Genomic DNA, 21443 nt, shown 5'->3' with positions numbered 1-21443 from the left:
CTTAGGCATTAGTTAGGTAGTTAGGTAGCTTGCCTATCTGGGTGTCGGAGGCAAGCACCAGTTGCAGACATGAGTGCCCTTTCTCACTCAGCCGTGGGGGCGGCCCTGGGGACACGGCGCGGGTCCGTCCCGGGGACTTTTGGGAGATGTGACAAGCTGTGAGCGGGGGCTGAGGGTGGGCAAGGGCCCAGCACTCGGCCCCATGCCTCGTCCCTGCTCGCGGCAGTCCGGCTCCTCTTTCCCTCCTTCAGCTCAGGGCTGTGTTTCTTTGCAGATGCTCCAGCGGGAGAAGCTGCCCCCCGTGCGCCTGCGCTCCAGGAACCTGGATGAGACCTGGGCACGTGCCCCGCCATGGGAGCAAGAAGGGCTGGGCAGCACGAGAGTCCACAGGGCTGTGTGGCTTCCCCTCCCGCCAGGGTTTGGCTAGCAGGCTAAGCCCACGCTGTCCAAGGTGCAATCTGGACAGCCCCCGCCCTGTGCCACCCCCACCAAACTGTCACCCCCTGCTCTTCACCAGCAAGTTCCCTGGGGAAGGGGAACAGGACTGGCCCCCATGGGCTCCTCACGCTGGGCCAGGTCCTTACCCTGCAGCCCCTGCCCATGCCCCAGCCCTGGGAGCCTTCCTCCTGGCCATGGCCCTGCTGCCCTCTGCTCCCTTGCAAGGTGGCGCTCATACGGGCTCTGGGATCCCCATCCTAAAAGTGGTGCTCAGTGCCACCCAGCCTGACGCTCAGCTCTCATGTCCTCTCAGCACCAGATGCCAGCCTGGGCACAGACGGATGAGCCAAAAGTAAACTGCCCCCCATTAAGGGGTCCCCATCTGTCCCCTCCATTGGACAAGTACACGAGAGGAGGGACCCTGCACCCGGTGAGTTTGGGACTGGCGTGAGCGGTGGAGGGACTTGCGTGGTTGCAAGGGGAGGGGACAAGTTCCTGCTCCCCGGACGGATTGCCATGCGACCCCTGTGGAGGGAGGCCCTGCCCATGTGGCACGCAGGACTCCTGGCAGGTGCCCCCACGCATTGTGCCCTGGAGGGGCTGGTCACCCTGCGCCCTGCAGCAGCGTGGGCCCAGCTGATGGGTGGCCCCTTGTCTCCCCACAGGGCCGGGAGCTGTGCAGGTGGCAAAAGAGGTGAGGGGCCAGACGTGGCCGCACCACCCCGCTGCCATGAGTCTTTCCCCTGCCCAGGGAGTGGGACGGGCAGCTCTGAGGGTGGGGGTCTCTCCCCAGGTGACCCATGCCCCTCCCAGCCCCATGCAGCACATGGGACCCCGGGGGACAGTCTCTGTCTCCCACCAACTCCACGGGCCCTCCAAGACTAATGGAGGGTCGTGGGCTCATCCCCCGATCACAGGGACAGTCCTTCCCGAATACGAGTGTCTGGGGGGACCTGGAGCTGGGGACTCACCTGGGACAGGGGATAACAACCAACCCCTGGGATCCCCGGGCCCAGGGACAGGTTTGATGCTTTTTATACTGCTAGTGTGTGGGGGTGCTGGGGGTGTCATGTGCAGCGTTCCTGCTGCAGGGCAGGCTGGCGGGCTGGAAGCAGGAGTCTTTGCAAGTCAGGGAGTTCTTCAGTCAAAGGGCCTGTTGGGCTTGAATTCAGTCCATGATCCATCTCTGACCAGTTGCTTCTTGTGCAATCAGGCAGAAATGCCCCTTCCAGGGGGTTGAGGGTGGGATGCAGACAAGTGCTCCCCCCACTGTGGAAGCCAGCACCCAGGCAGAGGGCCCCCAAAATCAGAACGCCTCCACACAGACAAGGGCCCTCTGCCTGGTAGACATGGGCTGTGACCCCCTGCCCCTGTGGAACAAAGCCTTGCAGGGTCCAAAGATGACAAGACAGGGGGAAAGGTATGATGATGTGCCTAGTTTTTTTGGGCTTTTTCTAAAGAAATGTTTCATGCTCCAAGCCAAATCAGCCAGCTCCGTGAGTCAGTCCAGAGCCATAAGTGGCCCTACAGCCGGCAAACATGATGCTTTCGCTAGCGTTAGGTTGTGAGCGTGGGATCAGTAGGGGAGCTGAAGGAGGGCTGGAGCCAGGAGCCCATTCCTGGTCCCGGAAAGGGTCTCGCAGGTTGGGAGAAGGACAGGGTGGGGGCCAGGAGCCCAGGAAGGGAAGAGGTGAATGAAGGGGTATGACTAGCGTGTCTTCAGTAAGTGCCTTGCCCACAACTCCCTCCAGCGCCCTGAGTGTCTAGGTGGGGCAGGGCTGGGACAGGGGCGCTGCAGGCCTGGGCTTTCTGTGCTGGGAGCCGTCCCTGTTGTGTATGTCCAGACGGCAGCCAGGAACCAGACCTAGGCGCAGGCAGCACAGCGGGAGGAAGGGAGGTGAGTCTGGCAGGACACCCAGGGCCGGTCCCTGGTACAAAGGCAGTAATGGGGAGAGGGGAGGCCTGGGAATGGGGTGGTGGGAGTGGCCGGTGCCTGGGGGCTTGGGGTGAATGGGAGGTGACCAGTGTCTCTGCCTCCCACCTGCAGGGCTGACACTGTGGCAAAGGGGAGGAGGAGAAGGTCGGGGGCAGCAAGGAGGTAAGTTTCCCCCCTGCACCCAAACCAGACCCAGGCCTGAGGGGCTGCCCCTCTACCAGCCCACATGATGATCGGGTGCCCCCTGCCTCCAGGCCACTCAGGATGACCCGTGCCACCTGTCTGCCAGGGCCCTAGTGCCCTGCATGGACCAGCTATCTCCTGGGTTGGCCTCTCATTGCCCAACTCTGGGCCTCAGGACCCTGTTGCTAGGGGTTCATCCTGGGAATCAGAGCTTCTGGCCCAGGCCAGGCCCACTGGGACAGAAAGCCCCACTGAGCCATGTGTGAGAGCCACATCCTGCTCCCTGCTGGGGAGATGCTCCTTTACCCCGTGGTTGTTCCCGGGGTTGGGTGGAAGGACCCCACACTGAGCGTGCCCTGACTCTGCCCTTCTCCCGCAGGCTCCAGCTCGCCTGGCTGCTCCCGTGCTGCTTCACCCTGAGGAGGTGAAACCCTGCACTCCTCCCCTCCCCTTCCACCCCCGTCGTCCCCTCCCTTCGTCCTCCCCTGCCCGATCTGCCGGGATGGGTCCATGGGATGACAGCCTTGCTGCCTCTGCCTGTCTGAGCATGTAAGTGGCTTCTCACTAATTGTAGTTTTCTGAAGCCTCTTCTCTTGTGTCCTTGCCTTGGGCCCATGCACAGAATGCTTGGGGTCTCAAGTCTCACCAGACACCTAAGAGAGAAGAAAAGACAAGATCGTCATGCCGACGTGTCACCAGGGGTAATGACAAAACCCAGGTCAGTCTGAACCTTACTGCCGGCTAAACTTTTCTGTCTGGTAAAGGATCCAATTTTGTGTCTGGTAACGTACGTTTTATTCAGGGAGAAAGAGTTTGAAGCACCTTCATACAACAGCACATTGGGCTTGTAGTTAATTAGCTAAGGCGGTGTGGGGGAGGAGGTCTGGCTGACTGAATGAATGCGCGTGTGTGCATATTTAGAAATATGAGCCACTGACCAGGCCTGAGACTACGGTTGGGTTCAGCCGCCCCAATTCTGCCTGACAGGGCAGTTTGGAAAGCAAGGCGGCCCAACTGGAACCTCGTGACCCAGTGGACAGGGCTTCCGAGTAATTTGCTCTTTTTCTCTCTGGCTATTGAATGAATGTGCGTGTGTGTATTTAGAAAAATGAGCCACTGACCAGGTCTGGGACTAAGGCTGGGTCTAGCCACCCCAATTCTGCCTAAAAAGGTAGCGTCGAAAGCAAGGGGCCCAGCTGGAACCTCGTGACCCAGTGGACAGGGCGTCTGAGTGATTTTGTCTTTTCCAAACCCCTTGTCCCAGTAGCTTCTGCCGAGAACAGGAGTGAAAGGATCCCTCTTGTGTTTCCCTCCCCATTTCCATTTTATGAGCCGGTGTCGGGTCAGAAGCCTTTTGTCTGGGCGGTGAAAAGCTGCGGGGCAAGGCACTGAGCGGCCCGGAAATCCTAAATAAGCCTCTCCTACGTCTCCCTGTGTGACTGAAAATGGGAACAAGTCAGTCTAAGCAAGTTCCCGTCCCCCCTAAGGGGACTCCGGCGTACTTCATGTACACACACTATTCTCCCGAGGCTTGCAAGTACCTGGATAAGTGGAACTGGGATACTAGGGATGATCCCGTGAAGCATTTTCCACAGGAAGGAACATTGGATCGGGATAAAATAGTGCACTTAAGAGGGGCTTTAGAGTCCCATGGATCCAAGACACCACAAAACCAGTGGGACATATACTTTTATTGGTATGATGAAATGTCCAAAAGGCAGACAGAATCTCAAACTAGAAGTCTAAAAGACTCTCAAGAAAAATTAAAACAGCAGTTAAAAGCTGTTTGGGAGAAATTGGCTGCTCCCCCAAATTACACGCCGGCCACCGCTCTGATGTATCCAGCATTGCCCGGGGCACCCCCACCACCAGAGCCAGCAGAGGATATCCTTGACCTTTGTTCGAACCCTGCTCTCCTGAGACTCCCACATCAGCAACAACCGGTTCAACATCAGGCTGCAGCCCAGGTCCAAGAAGCCTTACCTCAACCACCGGATGTTCCATGTCACAACCTCAAAGCAGGAGATTGGGTCTACGTAAAGGTCTATCAATGGAAAAACGCACTTCAACCCAGATGGAAGGGACCTTTTCAGGTACTTCTGACCACTAATTCTGCTGTTCGTTGCCAAGGCCACCAAACGTGGACTCACGCCTCACACTGCAAGAAGGTATCACCTCCATTGGAACCCAAAGCAGCTGAATTCCAACCCAGGTTGGGACCTTTCCCTGAGGCCAAGGACAAAGACCCTCGGGACCTCACTCAGGCAAGTGAGGAGCATCAGGGTGCAAGTGCTAGTAACCTCTCCCCTGAACCCAACACCTCAGCCCAGCCAGATTCATCAGTTGAAGAATAAAGATATCATCTTCGGCCTTGAAGAAAGTAAAGCTCCCACTCGGAAGATCACCACCTCGATCAAGACCAAGAGCCGACATTCTCAGTCCTTTAGGTAACCTGAGCCCAGAGGACAAAGAAAGGCTTTGGCTGCCATCCTGGGTTTGGCTGCTAGTGTTCTTTCTCTTACTGGTGCTGGTTATATTTGTTGTTGAAATTCTTTGTCCCTCCTGTCTCTAAAAATGGCACTGATATCCTGATACATCACACCTGGGTATCTTAGTATCACCCAAGGGGGGTGGGAGAAAAATTTGTACTTGCAGATCTCCTTTACGGTGGCTCAAGCTGGAAATAAAAGTGACTGCTGGATATGCTCTCACAGCCCAGCGCACCTACACCAATGAATCCCAATGATCGGAGTGCCAATATCCCTCCAGCAATGGGGAAAAATTAACGGCGGCTGCCTTAGACACTACTCGTTAGCTGCCCATCGGTCCGCTCCTAAGGAAAGGAGGGCCGCCCCTGCTATCTGGATAATCTCCCCAAGAGTAGAGGCGTCTTTCTGTTACAGATCCAACAACACCGGAGCTTACAATAAAGCCACACCTGTAGGACACTACCCTCATTGCCTAACTACTCTAGATTATAGCCCTACTAGCACCAGTGGAATGCTGTTGGGTAAAGTACCCTCTCTCAGTTGTACAGGATTCATGGTCTACAACTTTTCTAAGGAACCTCATGTTGCTCTCATTGCAAACAGATCGGAATTTGACATTCACTCCAATTTTACTTCTTGTAATATATCTCGGTCCAGCAGGATAGCAGCCGAACGTGGTCCGTCCTATACGATGCATATCAATCGAAAGTGTCGTATATGGCACAACAGCTGTCCAGATTTGAGTACCCTTTTTATCCCGGGCCTTTCCTGGATCTGCGGAAACAGGGCTCATAAAATCTTGCCCTGGAATTGAGTGGGGGCATGCAGTCGTGGACGTGTTATCCCTGGTTTCGAACTGCATAGTGCAATATATCTGGAACAAGTAAAAAATGTCAACCATCACATGAAAAGGGCGGTTAACCCCTTAGCTACCAAAAACACAGGGTTCCATCAATTTGTGAGAGCCTTCATACCGTGGCTTGAAATAAGAGAATTGGAATTAGCCATAATTAACATTTCAGCCACAATAGAAGCTTTAGCAAGGCAAGAAAACCCACGGCAGAGTCTAGAATAATGGTGTTACAAAAGCGTGAGCAGATTGAAAGAAAACATGAAAGGCTGCATGATGAAATAGAGGGGCTCATGAGAATGGAAGTTTAAGGCTAAAGTGAGACTAAATAGTCTCAAAGGGGGGGACTGTGGAATCAGAAAAAAAATAAATGCCTTAAACTTTGATCATTTGAGTTATAAGATGACATAACCGCTTTGTGGAGAATTGCTGGCTCTGTACAGTAGAACAGATAAGGGAAAGTGTTTGTTCTTTGTAACTCCTATGCAACTGCTTCACTCACCGCGGCCTTGAAGATAGGAAAAAGTATGTACACTCCACGCCTGCTTGTTCACCTTCTCCTTCAACAGCTCCAGGATAGCGTTGCCTGCACGGGGTCACTAGGGTAAGTGCAGGGCTGAGGGGGCAGACCCCCTCTTAGCAACCCCAGCCAGGCCAGGCACCCCCAGAGCCCCGCTTGCAGACCCCCTACCCTAAGGGGCCCCCCGCACAATGAGGATGCCCCAAAGTTCCATGCCCTGCCGCCTGCACAAGCCCTGCCCCCAGGCTCCAGGCTTCGCCCATCCCACCAATCCCCTTCCCGGCCCAGCCCACAGCCAGGGTTTGCCTGTGGGGCAGTCCTCCTCAGGCTGGGGCCCGTGCCCTCCGCTGGAGCTTCAGTCCCTTCTTTTGGCAGTGGCTGGCAGGCAGGAAGCCATGCTCTAGCGCCCCCCAGCGCCACTGTGGGGATGTGGCTGCCTTTCCTGAAAAAAACTGAATGCCTGTTCACTTGCTTCTCAGTTCAGTCCACGCAGCTTCGACTGACAGGTGAGCACTGACTGCGTTGTTTCATCCTCAGGCTCTTTGGCTGTCTGTGCTTAGCTCAGCAACCACTCAGCTAGCAGCACGCAAAACTGCTGCTCAGAGCATAGGACCCACACACCCAGCCCGCCAAACAAGCTCTCAGCAAGCCCAGCACAGGCAGGCCTTGCTCCCTCTCCTTCCCATCATGTGCACGTGCACATTGCCTCCGATGTGGCTTCCCCCTCACACCAGTCCCTCCCTTCCTGTGCATCCCCAGTGCAGAGCTGGCTGTACGTGGGCTCCTCCATGGATGTGACCCAGGTCAACACCGTGGCCTGTGAGCAGTACAGCAGCTGCCACGGCTGCATCCTGAGTTGTGACCCAGCCTGCGCCTGAAGCAGTGAGCTGGATGCCTGCGTTGTGCACTGGAGACAGAGCGGGTGAGTCCCTCCCCTCCTGCCCCATGGCTCTACCTACGGTGTGTCCGCTTGGCCATCTGAAGAGGTCTCCATGGCCCTCCAGATGCCCAGGACTGCCCCTGCCACAGTCCTTTGGTCCACTAAGTAGTGGTTCCTGGGTATCGCCTCTGTCGCTGACCTGCTGGACCTGACACTGTGGCTCCTGCCCCTTTTTCTCGGCTATTTGCTGTGTAGCTGGTGCCCAGAACCAGGTGCTGGCCCAGTGCACAGCCCCTGCTCCCTCCTCCAGGTCCTCCAGGCCCTGCCCAGACCAGGGGATGAGCGGGCCGTGGGCATCTGAGCCTGAGGCTGGTGCAGCCACGGGACTCCGGTCATCTCTGCCTCTCTCCCATGTCGGGTTACTGCAGGACATCATATCTGCCAACATCTCAGGGCTGTGCCCAAAGGAGATGGAAGGTGGATGCCTGGAGGGTGATGGTGGCAGGGGAACCCAGGATCTGGGCAGGGAGAGGGAGAGGCCAAACACTCCTCAGCAATGTGGATGCTGCACAAGCTGCAGGCTGGGGAGCTGTGAGCCACAGCAGGCAGAGGCTGTGCAGCGTGTGCATCCCTGGGTGAACATCAAGCAACCTCAGGACCATGCATGGGACTGTGCTCCTGAGCCTGGCCGGGGTCTGCGCCCTCCAGATGTGTTGAGAAGTGGTGACTGTATTAGCTGAAGTTGGCCTGGTCCTGCCTCTCACCCAGAGCTCACACCAAGGAGCTCCGTGGCCCCACACCCAGCCAGAGCTGCTAGCTCCACGAGAGCGAGGGTGAGACCTGTCCCCAGCCCCAGCTGCTGCCACCCCCGGGTCATGTGGGCCTGGGAGCCCAGAGCAGCTGGAGAATCCACTGTCCTCCCAGGTCCCAGGCACAGCAGTGATGAGCCCTTCCTGCTCCCCTGCACCAAGGCCTGGGCACGGCCTGGCTCCAAGGGCTCTTCCTAGCACTTACTGTGGCAGTAAACACCTGCAATGACCCACACAACACCAATAAAGATGCCCACAGTCAGCACTAGGTTGGACTCTGGAAGAGGGAAGGGGTCTGTGAGTGAGGCAAACCCCCAGACTTGTTCCCAATGCTGCATGGGCCCAGTGCCCCCTCCCCATCAGTACCCCTGCATCCTCTGACCCCCCAATTCCTCCCCGCTCAGTAGGGTCAGTCAGCTCCTCCCTCCTGAGCACCATGTTTCTTCTCCCTCCCTGTGCGGGGGTCACTCACCCGTCCGGCCCTTGTCCCAGGCCACTCTCAGAGCTGCCCCCAGGCTCTCGTGCCTCACGCTGCAGGCGTAGTTGTGGTTGCTGCTCGGGGCAATCTCGATGGTGGCCCAGGTCTGGTAGGTCTCACCTCTGCTGGGAAGGACCCCTGCATGGCTCGTCTCCTGGGGTTGCACCTCCCCATTTTTCAGCCAGACAGCAGCCATGTCCTTGGGGCAGAAGTCATGGACCTGGCAGGCTAGGGTGGTGCATCCGCCCCAGGATGATGGCTTCTCGCTCACCTGTGCCACGGGATGCTCTGGGAGGGAGGAGACACCTGCTAGAGTGACTGCCCTGTTGGGCCCTCAGCACCCCTGCCAGAAGCCCGGGCTGGGCCCTGCACCGGGCCACACAAACTGGCTCCAGCGCCCATTTGAGGCAGGAGCAGGCAGTGTTGGGGAAGGAGCGTGGGGGACGGGAGACACGGATGCGCTGGGCTCAGGGCTGCAGGAACAGGGTTCGACACAGCTGATCTCTGGTTCTCAGACACGTGGCCAGGGCACAGACACCACGTGGGCTCTGCCCAGCTGGGAGGCCTGACCAAGGCAGGGACAGAGGCACCGTGTCCTACAGCTGTGCTGGGGTCTCACCCAGCAGCAAGACCAAGAAGCAGTGGTCGCCATCCTGGACACAGGGGGATGGGGCAGGCATTCCCTGGGGTGAGGGGGTGCCCGGTCAGTGCTGTCCTGGGCGGTGACACTGGGACTCACTGCTCTGCAGCGCTGCCTCCCCGTGCTGCAGGTACTGCCGCAGCCTCTCCATGCAGGTCTCCTGCAGGTAGGCTCCTGCATGCTAAAGAATGGCCTTGTTCTCATTCCACCTGCGCTGGGTGACCTGGGTCTGCGTTGTTCCTGCTACCCAGAGTGGTGCTTCTCTGTGCGGGAGCAGCGCGGCACTGGGCAGCCTCCCCATGGGGCAGTGAGGCCCGGGAGCAGAGCCCGAGCAGGGGATGCTGCAGCTGCCCAGAGCAGCGACCCCACTGCAGCCCCAGAGGTGCCACCAGCGCTGTGCCCCAGTCAGCCCAAACCCTGCCTGCACCAGGGGGGGGGACAGGGCCTGGTCCCTGCACCCCATGACTCTCCCCACATGGACATCTGAGTCCCTGCAGTCACTGCCCACCCAGCCCTCATGCCTGGGGGTCTGGTCCTCGCCCCCTGGGACTCTCAACTCCTGCCTTGCCAAAAGTTCACACACTTTAACACAAAACTTTACTTCTGTCCTGCTCAGGATCCAGCTCCACATCCAGCCTCCACTCTCTTGTGTTAATGGACCCCAGCCCTGGGCCTGCTGGCACTGTGGAGGGCTCCAGTGTGTGTGTGTGGGGCGGTGGGGGGCAGTTCCAGTTTGGGGAGTGGATTTGCCCCCCTTGGGCCACAGCCTGGAGTAGCTGATGGCTCCCGGTTACCTCCCAGATGCAGTTGGCTGGGGGTCCTGAGCTCATCCACACCTGGGGGGCAGCAGTGGGAGGCTCACAGAGAGGCATGAGAACCCCCCACCACCCACTTCCCTCAGGGAGTCACTAGCTGGAGCTGGGGGGCAGCAGGGGCTTGGGGGGGCACTCTGCGCTCACCACCCCTCCCCTTGCACCCCTCCTGCCCAATGCACGTGTCCTTTGCCCCCCCCCGCCCCCCGTCCATGGATACGCGGTTCTGCATGCATGTGCTCCCCTCTGCTCTGGGGACAGCCCCCTCTCCCACGCCCATGTCTGCTGCCTCCCATCACATGCACACCATCATGATGGGGAGAAAAGCGGGGCAGCTGGGTGCTGGGGGAGAAGGGGGTGCAACTGGAAGCCTGGAGGTAGACACAGGTGTGACCCGGTGCCCAGGGTGGGTGCAGACAGGACACGAACGGGTTCAAGTCTCTCCGCCCCGCCCTCAGCCCGCCCACCTGCGCCGCGGCCAATGGAGAGCTTACGCGTCACAACAGCGGGGCGAAGGGGGGGAAGGAGCAGAGGGTTCGCGCGTGCGCAGTGCAGCGCAGGCTGGGCGGCGGGAGTCACGTGCCCGCGCCTAGGCCCCGTCCCCCACGCCCCGCGCCGCTGCCGGTAGGGCCGGGACTGCGTCCGTCCGTCGCCCCGGAAACGCGGCAGGAGCGGCGGGGGGGGTGTCGCGGGCACGCGCGCTCGGCAGCAGCAGGCGGCGGAGGAAGCGTGTCGAGGCCGCCTCAGGCCCGCTTTGACACCCTGCGGCACCGACATGAGCGCTGGGGCAGCGCCGGCACCGGCCCGGCACCGCCCCGATGGAGGCCGGGTCTCTGCACAGCCGGGGGGCGGGGGGCGGGGGGAGCCGGAGGGGCAGGAGCAGGCGTTGTGTCCGGGTGCGCACTCCAGAGCCGCCCGCCCCCCGCGCAGACACGCGCCCCGGCTGCGCTAGAGTCCGCACCCAGTGTTTGTAGGGGGTAGGGCGGGGTGTGGATATCCACATATACACTTGTACATGTATACACATACATGTGCACGTCAGTATACATACTTGGAAAGAGTGCGTGTGGCAGTGCACATACACGTCTGCCTGTTTGTGTACACCTGCATGCACGCACACAAACACGTGCACACTGTGCACACACATGGTATGCACATGCACCCCATACACTGCACTGTGTGTATACACCTACACATACATATGCGTGTGCATGCATGTACGTACACACATGTACATGCATGTATGTGGCTGCATGGGCTCACATACAGAGTGAGTGAGGCGAGCACCGGGTGGATTTGAGCACTCGATTCCCAGAGCAGTGGGTGCGGGGGACAGAGTTTGGTGGAGTCGCCCTTTACAATGAGATCCCTTTTAGCCCAGGGAGGTGAATCCGGGCGACCCCTTTCACTGGAAGCTCATGGGCACGTGCAGCCCTTGCTGGTGCTGTTCTTGTTTTTCCTAGCCCATGCTGCCTGCCCAGCTGGACGTGGCCCAGGTGTAAGAGTTAAGGCTGGTTCAATACTTAGATTTCTGCAGTAACCTTAGGAATGGTGTTGGTTGTCGTATGCACCACATAGACTCACTGAATCAGAGATGCGTCAGCTTTTGTAAGCATCTGGCAAAAATCAACTTTTTTTTCCAGCAACATCCCAAATAAAGAGACCTTACAAGATTGTCTCGGTACATGAAATGTCAGTCTCAGCTGGGCTCCTTTGTGATATTAGCTCTATTAGGCATGTAAACACCTGCATGTGATTCACAAGACAAACCTCGAGATTTCAGGTAGGAAGCCATAGCTTCAGAAGCCGTTCGTATCTGCTGTGGTCTAAGCTCTTGGCAAGAGGTAGGGGTGGGAGTCAGTCTACTATTTTTCATAATGAAAAAATGAGTGAAATTTTTGAAATGCAGGTGCCACAAAATTCAGGCAAGTTACAGAAGGGCACCTGGAGCTGAAAAAGGCTGAGAAACCAGTGTACTAGGTACAGGAAGCCATGATGATAGCTTTCTCTACAGCATCTTAAATAGCAACTGGATATATTTTTCATGCCTGTTAATGGGGACTGATTTCAGAAATGCTCCTGTGAAGACATTAAGTAGGACTGGAATTGTCTCCTCGTTTTATTCACCTTAGGCCTAAAGGCCTCAAGTTGCAGTTTGTTCATTACTGTACCTGCCAGTTTTCAGGGACTCTCCAGCGCTTGACACTCCTCACTTCCCTCTCCAGCGCTCTGCGCCGTCTTCCCCAGGGCACTAAAGTTCCTGGTTATGCCTCTGGCTTTGCTTACACAAAAAATTGACCCAGTTTACCTCTGGTTTACTCAATCTGGCCAATTTAAGTAGTGCACACCAATTCACAGGTGGTTTTCTTGGTGTAGCTTGTGTTGATAACTTTTTTAAACCAATTTTAATTAAATAGGCACAATATCTGGCTCGGTGAGGCCTGAAACATTATTTCCCACACCCTTTGCATAGTCATGCATGCACATAGGAAAAGAAAGGAGAAAGTGCTTGATGAAGTTACGGAACCACTTTGATCTCAGTTAATTTACTACATATCTGCTCCCTGACATAGGAAGTTGCTTGGCTTACCTTTCTAGTAGGATCTATTCATTTAGCAATAGCAGTTATAATTATGCTTTAAAAATACTTACAGTAAAATCTGATTTCACATGCTCCTGCATTTTGGGGGGAGGGGAAAAATCTTGACTAGAAAGTCTCACTTCTTGAATGAAACTTTCCGTGCTTCAAAGCTCTCAAAGCTAAACAGAATTATTGAAAACTAGGGTTGGAAGGGACCTCAGGAGGTCACCTAGTCTAATGCCCTGCTTGAAGCAGGACTACCCCCAACTACATCACCCCACCAAGGCTTTTAAAATTTCCAAGTGAACATAAGTAATAGGTTTAGATGCCAAAAATGAGTCCAGTAAGGCAGTTATTTTAGTACTGTAGTGTATATGAATCATTGTGTTCCTGTGAACTTGAACGTGTAGGAAGAATTATATTTGTCAATCTTCTTTTGTTAAATAGAAACCAAAAGACTTATCTAGGCAGAATTGTGGTGGGGGATATTTATTCCAGTTTTTGCTATAATTTTAAATCTTCCAATTTGAATGTTGTATCACTGGGATTTTTACCTTTAAATGGGTAAAGTATTGTCATGAAATACTGTATGATGCACACCCAAAGAGAAAGTACAATGTATTTTAAGGTTGGGAAATGATATTAGAGCAAATAGAAGCAAAAGTGTCTAGCCAAACCAATAATTACCCTTCCATGAATACTAGATTCTGTTTCTCACCTGTCTAAACGCTTTCCTCTGGTGAGATAGTATCATCTTTTTACATTAATCTTAGGATTTAGTATGGGATATTTTAAAAATTGCTCTTCTGTGTAAAGTTAAGACTAACAGTCCTGATTTCCTCAGTTCTGAAAAAAGCCCCTCTTCTTCCTGATTTACATACTTAGAAATGTGTTTCTGTTTTAACACTGATTGATGGAGGTTGGGCGTTTTGCTTTTGTTTTGGCGAGTCTCTGCTTTTACACTGGTATGTGGTATCATAAGTGGTAGGTGATTTCCCTTGTGGAGTGGGGGGTGGGGTTCCAAAGAGGAAATCATCCACTATGAATACAAAGTACTGAATCAAGCCCAAAGCAAAGTCAATGAAAAGACTCCCATTCATCTCAGTGTCAATTGGATTGGATCCTTAAAATGGCTTTTCTTGGGGAAACAAGAAAGATTAAAAATAAATTAAAAACAAAAAACAAGACGGCTTAAAAATAGAATGAAAAGTTTTGACTTTTAAGCTGCTAGTTCAGGTCTAGTAAAGGCTGGTAGGGAATAAAAGTCGTAACTGTTTGGGAACCTTTTGGCCTTTTTGAAGATAGGCTAGTATGATTTGTGGTGGAAAAGCATCAAACCCTACTTTCCAGCTTTTCTTGTGCTGTTTTCAAGGTTGCTTTGAAGACTGTTTGTTGGCTCTGTTAATATCTTTGGAAATGGTGATTTGTATTGGACATGGAACTTTTGTAACTCTTGGAAAGGATTTCTAAATGTATTGTCTACAGAACTAACCGTGGGTATTTTTAGAGTCCAAAATGTGAACTGATTCACTAATTGAGAAATTAACTGTTTTTTCTTCTTCTTTCAGCGCTACAACTTGTTGTGAAGCATTTCCAGCTGCTCCACTTGTGCATATTTTCAAACAGGCAGGATCTTTTGAAGACGACACCTCATGTTATATTATTAAAATGGCTATCCATACAAGGCTGAGTGTAAAAATGAAAATGCTGACAGGTATTTCTTAATCTTTTGAGATTTTAACTAACATTTCATTCTTATTTATGTTTTATTAATTATCTCTGTAAGCAAATATAAATTGCTGTATTATGCATCTACTAGACAAGGGTTGCTCAATTTCCAGCCCCGGGGCCAAATGCAGCCCCATGGCTTGTGGGGCTCCCCATGGGTCTGGGGAATTGGCAGCAAGCGAGTGGTGGCCATGAACACAGCCTCCCCCCCACTTTCCCCTGCCAAATCCCCAAGCCCCAATACCTGCATGGCTGGTCTGAGCCAAGCTATGCCTCTTTCCCCCGTGGGCCTGGGCCACGTTCCCCCACTTTGGGATCAGGGTTGGACCGTGTCCCCTTCCTTTCCTGCAGGGCCGGGTTGGGCCAGGCCATGCACTCTTTCCCTCCCTACAGGGTCACCTGGCTAGCCTTCTTTCCCTCTTCACAAGGATGGGTCAAGCTCCTTTCCCCATCAGGGCTGTGTTGAAGCCAGTTTGTCCCCCACCTGGCCAGATGGTGCCCACCCACTTGCCAGAGCAGGAACACCTGGATCCAGCCCATGAATGTACTGGCCACTGACAGTCTGGCCTGCCGTGTAAAACTGTTGGGGCTGCACTGTACTATCGGTGGTCCATTAAACCAATTTTAAACAAACAAGTCATGGAATCACAGATTATGTGATCATAATTTTATCACTAATTTATATTTTCCTTTCAAAGGAAAAAATAGAAGTACTCTGTGACAGGCTCACAGCCACAGGGGCTGCCATGACACCCCTGGCGGCCTTGCTGCTCCTGCCTGGCTCCAGCTCTAATGTCACTCTCTCTTCATTGTTCACCAGCCGTGCCTCGCTCTTAATAGTACAGGTTGATTCAAGGAGGCTGCCAGCAGGCCTTAGAGCGAGCCCGAATCCAGTAAATTTCCACTGGGTCTGAGGCCCCATTGGCCTCTGTCCAGACATCCAACCTTGGTAGGTTCCTCTCGGCCTGACTACAGGTGCCCTACAGGGACCTAGCCTTAAGGGCAAACTGTGTGGTTCCTTTTCCTCCCCTACTCCACGCCCTAAGCCTCAGAGATGTTCTCCCTTTGATTTTCCTCCTTATACACTCTGGCCCCTTGAGCTCTCAGACCCCTCCCCCGCCCAGCCCTGGACACAGGTGGCTCTGGGCCTCTTGGACCTCGTGATCTGGGTCTCGGCCTTTTTTCAGTTCTGGGACCCCTCCCTGGGTCCCACCCTCAGCGTGAGGGCTCCTGGGATACTGGCTCTCTAAGCAAGCCTTGAGTCTGTACCCCCAGGGTTCAAGGCTAAACATAAATCAATAAGAAACATCACCGCCGTCTGGCAGACACCTCAGTCTTTAGAGGTGTAACATAAAGACCACTTGCCTGTAAACCCAGTCTTCCTCAGTCCAAGGAACTTGCCTCTGTTTCCAGACCTGTAGAGTTGTTCAGCCAAAATCCAGTTCCCTTCAGGGACCCTGGAGCCAGGAGTTCTGCACTGTGCAGTAGCTGGGGAGAAACGAACAGACTGGTGCAGACTCTGGGCTCATATAGCTCCAGCCTGAGCCCTCTTCCAGCCAGGTGAGGCCCTCATTAGCTCCCCCTGCCCCCTAAAAGCAGCCTCTCAGGCTGCTTGCTCTCCTAAAGGATCAGGCACATCCCAGTGCCCTGCTACATATTCTGTATACTAGATAACCAAGAGATGATTACTGTGTTAATTATTTGTATGTCCTTCGATGAGGACAGGTGACAATCCTGACTAAAGTTCTGTTGTAGCAGATGCTGTACAAATGCAAATAAAGACTTAGGGTGCGTGTAGATGAAATGAAAATTCCCGTTTATGTCGACGCAACTGCATGTGTCACTATGGCCTGTTTGTTACTTCTTATCCTGAAAAGATATAGTCTGAAAAAGCTCCATTTGTATTCAAAGGCCAAGTCTGTGTGTGCATAGTTTTCAACAAATGAGCTGTTAAACTCAGTAGGACTATTAGCGCATGAGGCTAAACGTATGCATAATCATTTGCAGAAGTGGGGTGTGAAACTGTAGTTTTACAAATACACAGCAAAGCTAAGGCAGGTCTTACCTTTAAAGCAGCTAATCAGTCTAGTATTATGACTTCATTTGCTTAGCTAGAGTAAACCAAACAAAGGAAATGAGACTTAATAGATACAGCATGGGATATTGGAGTTTTTACAGCTTAGTTTTATTTTGGAACAGTTTGTAGGCCGCATTAGCCCACTGATTGCACTGGTGGTTGTGCAAACACACATGAGCTTCATGCTGATAAATTACAATTTTAAGCCTTGGGACCGTTCTCTCTCTCTCTTGGTTGGAGGATTTGGACCAAAAAGGAAAAACACAGGAGGGGGGGGGGGGGGTGGACTTTGAGGAAGTGATTGAAGAGAACAAAATCTGAAAAACGATTCTGTAAGAATATCTTCTTTTACCACCTGTCATGATGTATAAATAGGCAAGAGGTCAGTTTGGCTTTTAAATTCAGGAGCAGTGTGTAGGTCTGGGATGAAAAAAAACACCCCATTTCTTCCACCTGTTCCCTTATATACTAAGCAAATTTGATTTAGAGAAAGAAGGGTTTTGTTTTTACTAAAACTGCACTTAACCTTGACCTGGCAATCGCATAGCATCATAGCTCTTAACTTATCTGAATATTTGATTACTGTAACTTAAAAAAAAAAAAAATTAAACATCTAGGAATTAAGAACTGTAAAGTAATAGGTAGTGTGTTATTTTATCATCTCAGGTTCAAGCAGGACAGTTTCAGGAATGTATGACTTGAGAGAGGCAGCCAGACAGACAATCCAAATGCTTCAGTTGGCAGGATGAAGTGATATGCTAATGTAAGAGAAAAGGTGGGTGTACAATGGCAAGGAAATAAATACCCGTTAAAGAGGTGGGAGGTCTAGGACAGTGGTTCTCAACTTTTTTTGTACCAGGACCTGTTTATGAAGATCAGTGGCCAGTGCTGACCTGCTTTCCCCCAGCCCTGCTAAAGGGAGCCCCCAGCTGCCCCTGTGCCATCCGGGCCAAAGTCCCGCAGTTCATGCGGATTTCAGCGGAGAGAGTCCGCTGTGGCAGCCCCCCCTGCCCTGGTCTGGGGCTGCCATGCCTCACCAGGCAGCCTGGTCGCGGTCCTTCCAGCCCGTCCCCCAGCAGCGTCTCCCAGTTGCTCTGCCCGTACAAGTATGAGCACCAGCTCAAGTACCACCAGCCCAGCTATGCAGCTCCCCCCGATGCCTCCCTCTCTTGCTGAAGGGGCAGGCGCCTACCCCTCCCGTCCCCCCTGCCCTGATGCAGCCTCGGTGCCCGGCTATCTTCCCCCATATCTGGCAGGTACCCATCCCCCCCCCCCCCCCCCCCCCCCCAGAGAGAGAGAGAGAGAGAGACAGACAGACAGACAGACAGAGAGAGAGTCCCCAAGTCCCGGACCTCCAACCCCCACTGATCATACACTTAACTGCATCCAGCTATTGGTGCTTCTCCCAGGGCCCTGCCTGGGTGCATGCAGGCCATGTGGATGTGTGTGCAGAGACACTTGTGCCTGCTACCTCCAGTCACCCAAAGCAGTGACTTGCAGGCAGGCTGGAATGAAGGTTATGTGTATGGGGAATGACAAGCTAGATGTGTGTGGAATTAAGGGCTAGCTCGGAAGAAGATGACGTTGGGAGAGATCGGGGGTGGAGGGGAAGAGGTGGATTCTTTGCTAGTGAGCTTTCCTGGGAGTCAGGCAGCGTGGGATAGCTAGAATCTTCCTGCTAGCCCTGCTGTAAGTGTTCGGATTCAATGCTTGCAAGCATAATATTGTTATAGCGTTTTGATGATAGCGTTAGAGCACGGGTGCTCAACCTCTGGTCCTTGAGCCAATTGCAGCCTGTGGAGCTATGATACCTGCGTACTGCTTGCATATGGATTGGGCACTGTCCATCCGTCTCACCAGACAAAAAGGTTGAGCACTCTTTGTTAAGAGTGGTGTTTTAGCTGTGATGATCCAGGAAGTATGCAAAAGGCAAGGATTTTTTGGGTGTGGTGACTTTTACTGGACCAACTGCGTGGTTGGAATTAAATTACACTTCACTCCCTCATCCAAGTCGCTGCTGAAGACATTGAAGAGTACTCTGTCCAAGTTTGCAGATAACACAAAACTGTGGGGAGGAGTGGACATGCCGGAGGGCAGGGAACAACTACAAGCAGACCTGGACAGGTTGGACAAATGGGCAGAACACAACAGAATGCAGTTCAACAAGGGGAAATGCAAAGTGCTGCGCCTAGGGAGGAAAAATCTCCAGCATACCTACTGCCTGGGAAATGACCTGCTTGGTGGCACGGAAGCGGAAAGGGATCTCGGAGTCCTAGTAGACTCCAAGATGAACATGAGTCGGCAGTGTGACGGAGCCATTAGAAAAGCCAATGGCACTTTATCGTGCATCAGCAGATGCATGACGAATAGGTCCAAGGAGGTGATACTTCCCCTCTATCGGGCGCTGGTCAGACCGCAGTTGGAGTACTGCGTGCAATTCTGGGCGCCACACTTCAAGAGGGATGCGGATAACCTGGAGAGTCCAGAGATGGGCCACTCGTATGGTTAAGGGCTTGCAGACCAAGCCCTACGAGGAGAGACTAGAGAACCTGGACCTTTTCAGCCTCCGCAAGAGAAGGTTGAGAGGCGACCTTGTGGCTGCCTATAAGTTCACCACGGGGGCACAGAAGGGAATTGGTGAGGATTTATTCACCAAGGCACCCCCAGGGGTTACAAGAAACAATGGCCACAAGCTAGCAGAGAGCAGATTTAGATTGGACAGTAGGAAGAATTTCTTCACAGTTCGAGGGGCCAAGGTCTGGAACGGGCTCCCAAGGGAGGTGGTGCTCTCCCCTACCCTGGGGGTCTTCAAGAGGAGGTTAGATGGGCATCTAGCTGGGGTCATCTGAACCCAGCACTCTTTCCTGCCTATGCAGGGGGTTGGACTCGATCTATTGAGGTCCCTTCCGACCCGAACATCTATGAACTGTTGTTATTTTTGTTGCTGTGGTTGTGACGTTTGCTGGCAGGTCCTGAACTAACGAGTTCTGCGAAGCTTCGAGGCCCCCAAAAGTCAGTTTCTGAACTGGTGTTATCGCTGACAGCGCTGAGCATTTCACGGGCCCCGCTTACGGTGCTGGCAGTGCTACGGTATTTGCAGCATACAGGGAGACTGACAGCCTCGCGTCCTGTTGAAGACTTCTGACTGTCAGTTTCAGCCGTGTATTTAACGTGCACTTTGTTGACACCGCCTTCCAGCAAGCGCAGGGTCCCTGTGTGGGGTCGGTCCCTTGCTCGAGTCGCGCGTGCTCCTGGAGGAAGTAGGGCCGGGCAGAGGAGAGGGCGGGCGGCCAGAGGCACGTCCCCTTGCCAGGGGAGGGTTCAAGTCAGGATGTCGTCATCACGTTGGGGCGTTGCGCTGCCTTCATTCAGATCCTCCGTGTCTCTGTCTCTGTCTCGTCTCTTCTCCTCACGCAGCCAGCCAGGAGGCGAGAGGCGGGGAAGCGTTGAGGGGGTAGGAATCTTTGGGATACACGAGCGAGGGAGACGCCAGTGCCAAGGGCGGTGTTGCGAGAGGGATTTCTCCCCAGGTTGCTGGGCCCAGAGGCTGCTCGTGACAGCCGAGAGACAAGGGGCCTTTTCCAAAGGGGAGCAGCAGCTCCGTCGGGACGGTGGGGTGTGAGCATGCTGAGAACGCCTCAAATGAGGCAAAGCAGAGGCTCCGCGCCCCAAACTGGAAAGGAGCTGCCACCTTCAAGTTGTTCTCGGCTCGTGCCTGCACAACTGTTAAGCGTGTTCGCTCAGCGCTCGCTCTGTGCGATTAAGTGCATTTGCACGCAACAGGGATGTCCACTGACACAAATTGTGTGTCAGTGGACATCCCTGTTGCGTGCGGGTGCACTTAATCGCACAGTGTGTGCACAGAAACAGAGAAGCGCAATCACTTGCAACCCTGTTCTTGTTGTTAGCTGTAAACTAGCTGAGAACTAAGACGAAGCAAAGGAGAGGCGCCGCAGCCGAAACTGGAAAGAAAAGTTTTGCTCTGTCTGTTTCAGTCGCCCGCAGCTCCTTCACAGGCAGCGATTAAAGGTGTTCCTGTTCAAATACCGGTGGGTTGGCTCGCACTCAGTGATTAACGGGAGTTCAAGCACAACTGAAGCACAATCACACTCTCACAGGCAACAATTAAGGGCGTTCCTGTTCAAATACAACCGGGTGGGCTCACACTCAGTGATTAATGGGTGTTCAAGCACAACTGCAGACATTCACACTCTCACAGGCAACAATTAAGGGTGTTCCTGTTCGAATACAACCGGGTGGGCTCACACTCAGTGATGAAGGGTGTTCAACCACAACTGAAGTACATTCACACTGATGTATGAATGTGACGAACATCCACTAAGCACGGTGGCACCGACCAGTGAAGCGCATTGCCCCTCAGGGATTAGAGCCTGTTCCCCCTCAGGGATCAGCAGCTGCCCTTTTGATCCCTGCCCCTTTGACAAGGGCTCCCAGTGTACCCGTGTCTGCTCAGGGGGTTGCTGCTGCTGGCAAGAGCAGGGCTGGAGGAACGCCCCGCGAAACAGGAGAGGGTTAAAGCGAGACGCTGTCGTCATCGCGCTCGCTCGGGCTTTGAGCAAATCATCTCTCATCTCATGGCCAGCGAGGAAGAGGCGAGAGGCAGGGCAGTGTTGAGAGGGCATGAATGGGGGGGCCTTTGGGCTATGTGGGGGGGGTGGGAGGGGGGCGCTTCGGACCTGTTGGGCACGAGATATTGCGGAAGGACTTTTCCGTGTGGGTTTGTGGCGCCAGAAGCTGCAGGTGACGCTTGTGAGCGGAGGGGCCTCCATGGCAGCTTGCGGTGTGTTTGGGGAGGCTGCCCGTGGGGGCCCCGAGGTTTCCACGGGGTTCAGGGTATTGCTTCTCGGCCTTTTGGCTAAGATCAAGTGTAGTTGGCTAACTTTGTATCGCATGTAACCTAGGTGCGTTCCCAACCTCACCCCCATCCTTCTATTGTTAGTCCCTCGCCCGGGAGTTCTGTATTTCCCTATCGGCTTTGTCATCTTTTTTTTTGGATTTACC

At 53.9% G+C, this 21443-nt stretch overlaps 2 protein-coding genes across 2 annotated transcripts in view; one reads left to right on the top strand and one right to left on the bottom strand.

Annotated features, from left to right (window-relative positions):
- Nucleotides 1-5839: 5839 nt before the first annotated feature.
- On the bottom strand, nucleotides 5840-10827 carry LOC132244831 (SMH class II histocompatibility antigen, beta-1 chain-like). The gene is made up of 4 exons (XM_059717354.1): nucleotides 10530-10827; nucleotides 8578-8871; nucleotides 6399-6482; nucleotides 5840-5920 (listed from the first exon to the last, which is right to left on the bottom strand). Exons 1-4 carry the CDS (start codon nucleotides 10810-10812, stop codon nucleotides 5886-5888), a joined length of 696 nt encoding a protein of 231 aa, XP_059573337.1. The 5' UTR covers nucleotides 10813-10827; the 3' UTR covers nucleotides 5840-5885.
- LOC132244829 (uncharacterized) overlaps nucleotides 10604-21443 on the top strand; it is a 27614-nt gene continuing 16774 nt past the window's right edge. The window contains exons 1-2 of the mRNA XM_059717351.1: nucleotides 10604-10659; nucleotides 14185-14330. Coding sequence (XP_059573334.1) covers nucleotides 14285-14330 — 46 coding nt within the window. The 5' untranslated portion in view covers nucleotides 10604-10659; nucleotides 14185-14284. The remainder of the gene's footprint in view (nucleotides 10660-14184; nucleotides 14331-21443) is intronic.

Source organism: Alligator mississippiensis, chromosome 14 (assembly GCF_030867095.1).
Source record: "Alligator mississippiensis isolate rAllMis1 chromosome 14, rAllMis1, whole genome shotgun sequence".
Classification (NCBI taxonomy): Eukaryota; Metazoa; Chordata; order Crocodylia; family Alligatoridae; genus Alligator; species Alligator mississippiensis.
Note: the sequence above shows the minus strand (reverse complement) of the source record. Positions and strands in the feature narration are given on the sequence as shown.